Source organism: Pundamilia nyererei, unplaced genomic scaffold, assembly GCF_000239375.1.
Source record: "Pundamilia nyererei isolate P.nyererei 1_Seehausen unplaced genomic scaffold, PunNye1.0 scaffold00325, whole genome shotgun sequence".
NCBI lineage: Eukaryota > Metazoa > Chordata > Actinopteri > Cichliformes > Cichlidae > Pundamilia > Pundamilia nyererei.
In genome coordinates this window covers 340,458-348,120 of record NW_005187726.1, presented here as the reverse complement: position 1 = coordinate 348,120, position 7,663 = coordinate 340,458, and the positions used below count along the sequence as shown (strand labels likewise).

General features: G+C 46.7%; 1 protein-coding gene across 1 annotated transcript; it reads right to left on the bottom strand.

Annotated features, from left to right (window-relative positions):
- Positions 1 to 1,976: 1,976 nt before the first annotated feature.
- On the bottom strand, positions 1,977 to 7,392 carry tbpl2 (TATA box binding protein like 2). The gene is made up of 8 exons (XM_005751767.1): positions 7,191 to 7,392; positions 6,259 to 6,457; positions 5,960 to 6,176; positions 3,524 to 3,611; positions 3,357 to 3,448; positions 3,101 to 3,268; positions 2,926 to 3,020; positions 1,977 to 2,338 (listed from the first exon to the last, which is right to left on the bottom strand). The coding sequence occupies exons 1-8, from the start codon at positions 7,236 to 7,238 to the stop codon at positions 2,262 to 2,264; spliced, it is 984 nt and encodes a 327-aa protein (XP_005751824.1). The 5' UTR covers positions 7,239 to 7,392; the 3' UTR covers positions 1,977 to 2,261.
- Between the last annotated feature and the right edge of the window lie 271 nt (positions 7,393 to 7,663).

Below are 7,663 nucleotides of genomic sequence, written 5' to 3'. Positions count from 1 at the left end.
AGCAGCCCTGCGCGGAATGGGCCGAGGCCGGCAGTGGAGGGCGCGGTGACGGCCGGGCCGCAGAGGCTGGAGCGGGCCGGGCCGGGCCGGCGGAGGACGCCATGCTAGCTGCGCTGTCTGCGGCTCCGCGAAGGTCGGCCTGCCGCTAACGTCTCATAGTTTAGAGCCAACGCACAGCTGTAACCTGAGGACAGACCGCCACTTCCTCTTTCTAACAGCGTGACGGGTTTGTTTATCTGATGGCGTCACGGGTGGGCGGGGTCAGGCATACGTCACCATAAAAACATGGGAGGTTGTTAAAAGTAATTCTGCTCACAGAGCTCAACGTGAACGACTCATCAGGTGATCGGAGAGTTGGTGGTTCGATTCCTGGCTTCCACATCTGCATGCCAAATATCCTTATAGAGGATACGAACCCCGGGTCACTCTCTGATGCTCCGTCGGAGTGTGGATGTTGTACAAAGCACCGAGTGCTGCATAAGAATCAGTCCATTTATTCTGTGAAGTTTTCATGAACTCTGCAGCCCCCACGGAGATTTAAACACGAGCCTCCCATTGGGTCATTACTAGGTCATTACTGCAGGGATTAATAGGTTTAACAATTTCTATGACTCTGTGGTGGCCTCAGCCATCTTTTATGGTGTGGTCTACTCTCTGCCGGGGACAGGAAGAGACTGAACAGGCTGATCAGAAGGGCCAGCTCTGTTCTAGGATGGCCTCTGGACCCAGTGGAGGTGGTGAGTGACAGGAGAACGGCGGCTAAGCTTTCATTCCTGTTGGACAAGATCTCCCAGCCCATGCAGGAGACTGACAGCACTGAGCAGCTCCTTCAGTGGCTGCAGCACCCACGGTGACTCTACAACAAAGACTCCAACTGATCAAACACATCCACACATGTGCAATACTCTTTTCTGACAAAGTTGCATTTTTACTCAGTTGTTTAAAGCACTTGAATTTATTTATTTTTATCCTATTGTATATTTTATTCTATTCTGTACAGTTGTGTATAGTATATTATTCTTATTGTATTCCAGTGTTCTTTAATTTTTGCTATACCACTTTGCACTGTCCACTTTTTGCTGTGACAAAACAAATTTCCCGCGTGTGGGACTAAAAGTTTCTTTTCTTATCGTAACTGGGAACAGCCGAAAAGCTCCTTAACTCAGTTTCATCATAACAACAATTAACTCACAAAAAAAGTCCGCTTCAGTGAACAGGTGAGGATCTCAGAGAGGAGCACTCTCAGATGTCTTAAAAAAAACAAACCAAAAAATAAAAATAAAAACCTGTGGGGCGACATGTGCTGTGACTGTGGGAAATTAGAAGGATCCAATTATTGGTGCTCTTCGAGCAAACAAAATCACGAGTGAAATGTGGAAGGACAGAAGTGAACCATCATCTCCGATCGTCTCCAGGCTGGGAAAGGTTGCGTGGGCTGATCAGCTCCTGGCCGAGGTAACCCATGCCTCAAGTCTACAGCGCAGGTTATGATCCAATCAGGTTTTAGTTCAGCCACATCATATGACCTACAAAGTTATTCGTCTGTGGGGTTTAGTTTACAGATGACAGACAAATGAAACGATACCAAAGCAGTGCACGCCGTCCTCACAGCTACAGGTGGGCCAATGAACTGTCAGCGTGAGACTGAGGGTTTGTTGCTGCTGCGTGTTTGTCCAGGATCGTCAAAGACTCGAACCTGAGCCCAGTTCACAAAACGAAGGCCGTCTCTGAATGTCTGATCAGTCAGGTGAAGGCCTGCCCTTCAGAATAAAACCGCTGTAATGTTTTTCAGAATAAAGTTTGAAAGCCATCTTTAAAGGTTATGAAGAGCAGTTTGTTGGAATAACGTAATCTAGATGAGACTGTCTTTTTGTATCTGGTGTGTTTCCCACAATTACAGAAGCTCAGGTGTGAAAAGCTCAGTATTAAATTTGGGGTTTTGAGTGACACCTTCTTCCAAACTGTTCCTGCGCTCCAGCTTCAACCGCTCAGTAAAGATGGTTTTAAGGGCTGTACAACGTACACAGAAACCTTGATTATTTTCAACAGCTGATGTCTCCACATTTATTCACTCAGTGGAAATGTGTGTATGAAAACACTGAAGTCACATGACTCTTAGAAAACAGATTCTCAGGATGGTGAACTCTTGAGCACAGACTAAAACATATCCCATCCCATAACTCTGCAGAGCGACTCAAAGTAAAACATATTTAGCCCAAATATCGAATCAGATATGTACACAGGAACAGGAAGTGCCGCTCTCACTGCTTCCTGAAGCCCTTCAGGATTGGATAAATGTTCTCGAACGCTTCGTAGATCTCGGCTCGCTCTTTGGCTCCTGGAAGGCAACAGCTCGGTGATTAGCACGGTGTCATTCGGTCCCATTTCATGATTATAAGAGTCACATTTCTGAGACATTTTCAAAATAAAATACAGCATGGATAGAAAGCAGCCGGTGTTACGTCATCATTTAGTCATGTTTCTACAGTTTTTTTTTGCAGGAAGTCGTTTTTTTTAAGATCAGATCCACATTTTGGACTTAGCAACAAATTGAAGACACGACAGATTTTCAGTTTACTTTGTATTTCAAAGATATTTTAAAGATCATATCATTTTCTTTAAATAGGATCGTTTTGGCCTCTTAATTGGATAGAGACAGTGGGCACAGAGCACAGGTCGGACTTGAAACCCAGCCGCTACTTTGTGGCCACGCCCCTCGCCGGTAAAGGTGAGCTGGTGCCCTTTAAGATCATGTGACTGCAGTCATTTTGTAAATGAAAGGCCTGTTTGCAGATCTGTGTTGAACGACAGACTTAATAATGATTTCATACGAAGAAGAGTTTTGTCTGTAATCTGGTGACAGATCAGTGCTGAAGCTTCAGTTTGTGTCTGTGCTGATGAACTCGGACGTGTGGAGGCGATTACCCGTCAGAACCACCTTCCCCGACACAAAGATGAGCAGGACGATTCGAGGCTTCACCATCCGGTAGATAAGTCCCGGAAACAGCTCCGGCTCGTAACTGTGGAGGGAACGCAGCGCCGGTCTGAGGAGCGCTTTAAATCAAGGTTAAACACCACGGGGATCAGGTGCGCTTCTTACCTGCTGAACTGCTGGTGGGTCAGAACCAGTCCTTCCAGTCTGATAGGGAAGCACACGTCACAGCTGGCCACCATGTTCTGGATCTTGAACTCCAGGAAGCGGGCGGGGAAACCGAGTTTCTGCACCACCCGGGCGTATTTCCGGGCCGCCAGGCGCGACTGCTCCTCACTGCACGTGCTCAGACACAGACGTGAGGGAGATTACGCTTTAACACAGCATGCTGCTCACACCTGAATCATCTGCGTGATGGACTGACCTCTTGGCTCCTGTGCACACCATCTTCCCAGAGCTGAAGATCAGAGCTGTTGTTCGTGGCTCGCGGATCCTCATGATGACCGCAGCGAAGCGCTGAAATGACACGAGAGCGATGAACCCCGCTGGATGGCGTGGGATTCAGATCAGAATTTTCAGCAATGTCAGTACCTTTGGGTTGTACTCTGCGTTTCGGGCCTGCAGGGCGATGAACTTCAGATCCAGCGGACAGCCCAGATTCACCGTGGAGACGATGTTCCTGCACAGGAAGCAAAGCAGGAAGTGAAGGTTAACCCGTGCCCCATGTCTGAAACTCACCACTCACACGACAGCTCGGATGCATGCGAGCAAGATGAGTTTAAAGGCACCTTTTGTTATTATCACCACCAGGGGGTGGCGTTTCACCTGTGGGCGCTGCCTCGGTGCTCTGTCACAGCAGTTATTTCTTCACTTCCTGCTGTACTCAGGACTTTACAGTCATGAGCTTTAACCTTGTCACTACCCGATCCGTACCGGAAACCCGATCGGTACCCCGCATGAGCGAAAGGTGTCTACTTCTGGTCGAAGCATTTTACGATAGTTACAGGTCAGAGTATCTGTTAAGATGTTAAGAATAACAAGTATCTCATAAAATGTTTCCGATAATGAAACATTTATTATAATGTAGACAAAAACAAAAAAATAAAAAGATAGTGACAGATCGGGACTCCCAATCCTTACTGCGCATGTGCAAAGTCTGACCGTACAAATCCGGTCTACCCTGTCACTACCCGATCCGTACCGGAAACCTGATTGGTACCCCGCATGCGCAAATCTTACGTCACTTCCTCTCTTTGCCAACATTGCGACATTCAATATATTTGAATGATACGGTTAGCGCCCAGTTAGCTCCTAGCATTTCTCAACAGCTCTGCCTCCTTTTCGACTACCGGGACATTTAAACAATGGATAATCCGTATCCGCAACAAATTTTTGCTTTTTTCCTCAACAGAGAGCGTTCCCCGATTGAACAACAGCGCCGTAAAATAAGAAGAATGGCGCCTAATGACAGAGTTAATAATACAGACTTTATAATATGTCACGCGAAGATTCAGCAGCCAGATGAAGTGTTTACTGGCAACTGACGGCGATAGCGGACATTATCAGAATACTTTATTGATCCCTGGGGGAAATTATTTTTTGTTACAGTGCTCCATTATAAACCAACATTAAGACAAGACAGACAATACACTAACTAAGAATAGTACAATATATACATACATACATACATAAGTCACTCATAAATAAATAGCTGAAAAAGAAACATGTGTAGTTATAGCAGCAAACAGTGTGTTAAGGGTTCATTCGCTCAGTCAGCAGGTGGCGGTATCCTCGTACACTGGGAGTACACTGCCATTAAACGGTACGGATCGGGTAGACCCGATTTGCACGGTCTGACTTTGCACATGCGCAGTAAGGATTGGGAGTCCCGATCTGTCACTATCTTTTTATTTTTTTGTTTTTGTCTACATTATATTAAATGTTTCATTATCGGAAACATTTTAAGAGATACTTGTTATTCTTAACATCTTAACAGATACTCTGACCTGTAACTATCGTAAAATGCTTCGACCGGAAGTAGACACCTTTCGCGCATGTGGGGTACCGATCGGTTTTCCGGTACTGATCGGGTAGTGACATACCCGATCCGTACCGTGCATGTGCAGGGGTTTTCTTCTTCTTCTGTTCGTTTAATGGCAGTGTACTCCCCAGTGTACGAGGATACCGCCACCTCCTGACTGAGCGAATGAACCCTACTGTAAACTGAATTAGCGTCATTACAAACGTGTGTTAAATGTGATTTAGTGATAATCGAGTGTGTTTAAGCTTGTCTGTGTGGAGAGGATTGTTGGAATAGTGATGATAATGTCCACTATCACCGTCAGTTGCCAGTAAACACTTTATCTGGCTGCTGAATCTTCGCGTGACATATTATAAAGTCTGTATTATTAACTCTGTCATTAGGCGCCATTCTTCTTATTTTACGGCGCTGTTGTTCAATCGAGGAACGCTCTCTGTTGAGGAGAAAAGCAAAAATTTGTTGCGGATACGGATTATCCATTGTTTAAATGTCCCGGTAGTCGAAAAGGAGGCAGAGCTGTTGAGAAATGCTAGGAGCTAACTGGGCGCTAACCGTATCATTCAAATATATTGAATGTCGCAATGTTGGCAAAGAGAGGAAGTGACGTAAGATGTGCGCATGCGGGGTACCGATCAGGTTTCCGGTACGGATCGGGTAGTGACAAACCTCAGTGACTGTTTTTCTCTTCCAGTTGTCATCAGACCAGGTGTGGATTAATGACATCACAGCCACACCTGTCTGATCCAGATTGTATTATTGCACAACTGGTTTTCAAAGCAATCCTGTTAATCATTTACTGCACTAAAATTCTGCTTTTTTGACCGCGTCACTGGAAAGAAAAACACAGCGCACCTATGCAGGTCACCCTCAGTTCTGATTGGCTGTCTCCTGGAAGCCTTCCGAGGTGCTGGGATTATGGGGAGTTTTAATACTGTATGAGAACACCAGATGAAGAACGGCTTCCGTGTTGTTCAGCAGTGACTTACTGTAACTGCGGGATGATTCCTGACCTCTCTGTCACAGGGGTCACGGGGGTCATAGGGGTCATGGGGGTCATGGGATAGAAGGGGGAGGCCCTGGTCCCCGCTCCTGATGTAGACGCCTCCTGTGTGCCCTCGGTGGTTGTGGATTCCTGGGAGTTGTGGTCCACACCAACACCGCTGTCCTGAGACACGTCCAGAGCTGCAGACCCGCCTTCCTCTCCTGGAATAACATGGCGTACAGGTGAGACACTAATGTCACTGGCTGCTAGGTCGTACACACCCACTGTCTGCTGATGTCATACCTGATACGTCATGTCTCGGTTCCTCCTGTGTGCTAAGTTCATCGGGAAGGAAACTGAGGTCAAGCTCATCACCGGCCTCGCCGCTCACTCCAGACTTCTCTGATGGGTAGGCGGGGTCCTGTGCCAATTGGGAGGGGTCCTGTGGAATGAGGGCAGGGCTTTGAAGACCAAGCCCCTCCCCCAGCATAAAGCCAGAGTCCTACAGGAGAAAGAAGCCTGAATAAGAGTTTGATTATACATTTGTGTTTGAGTAATGCCACCTGTACCATCTGTCATTTTTTCCAGGTTCATCTCTTATTTAATTACCACCAGTTTCATTAATGATTACTAGGGATGGGTAAAGGTATCCGGTGCCATGACCAGACCGAAAAGCAGCGCACATTTCGGTGCTTTATTTCGGTGCTTTTTTTTTCCTGAGCTGTGATACACTTCTAGCCAATCATTTTACGTTTCCGAGGATAATAGGCGGGTCCAGGTACGTACGTTCTTTTAGAGCAGAGCTACAGATTAAAAATGCCCAAGGTGAAGCAGTCAAAAGTCTGGCTGTACTTCACAGCAAAATAAGCAAACTCAGCAGCCTGCAACAAGTGCTTTAAGCTGATACTGTGATACTGTCAAAGGAGGTAACACCTCGAATCTGACAAAACACCTGGCGACGCATAGCGGGAAACAGTCATTCAGTACAGAAGCTCAGAGGACCCAGAGCTGGCCTTCAGTACCAAATCTACACTCGACTGCTGGTTTACTTCATGTTTCATGGCTTTCGTTTTTACAGATGTGCGCTGAAGATCGGCTACTCTGGCTTTCACTGCACATTTTCTGTTTTAATGAGCAGAACAAACTTTTTTTTAGAGGCTCAGGCGGAGGACTGAAGACCAGAGAGAGTCCAGACTCACCCAAACCTGCTGACATCACCTCTTTCTCACACTCACGTTTGCAATGGAGTCTTCAAAGTAACGCTCCAAAGCCGACTCGTCCATGACGCCACAGCATTTGACCTGATCCAGGTAACCATCGACAGCCTGATCCAGACCTGATCTCAGCACAGGTGCGTCCAATCAAGCACTCAGCTGCTGACAGCTTCCTGATTGCTGCTCAGACTCAAACAGGCTCAGCTCCCAGGATAACAGCATTCACAGGCTGCTCCTGTCTGTCAAATTATCATGTTTATTTTCACCTGTGGGGGGTGGAGCCTCACACACAAACTTCCTTTTTGTTTCCTCTCACTTTTCTGCTTCACCACTGATTTTTCTGATGAAGCAGAAAAAAAGAGAAGACGCCCCCGACAGTGATGCATATTTCACTTCATTTTTGAATAAAGGTTTAAAGAAGATCACGTGGTGTTTCACTACTCTGCTGGGGGTCGTGCACATGCTCCCACCCAGTGGCAGTCCTAGCCCCCCCC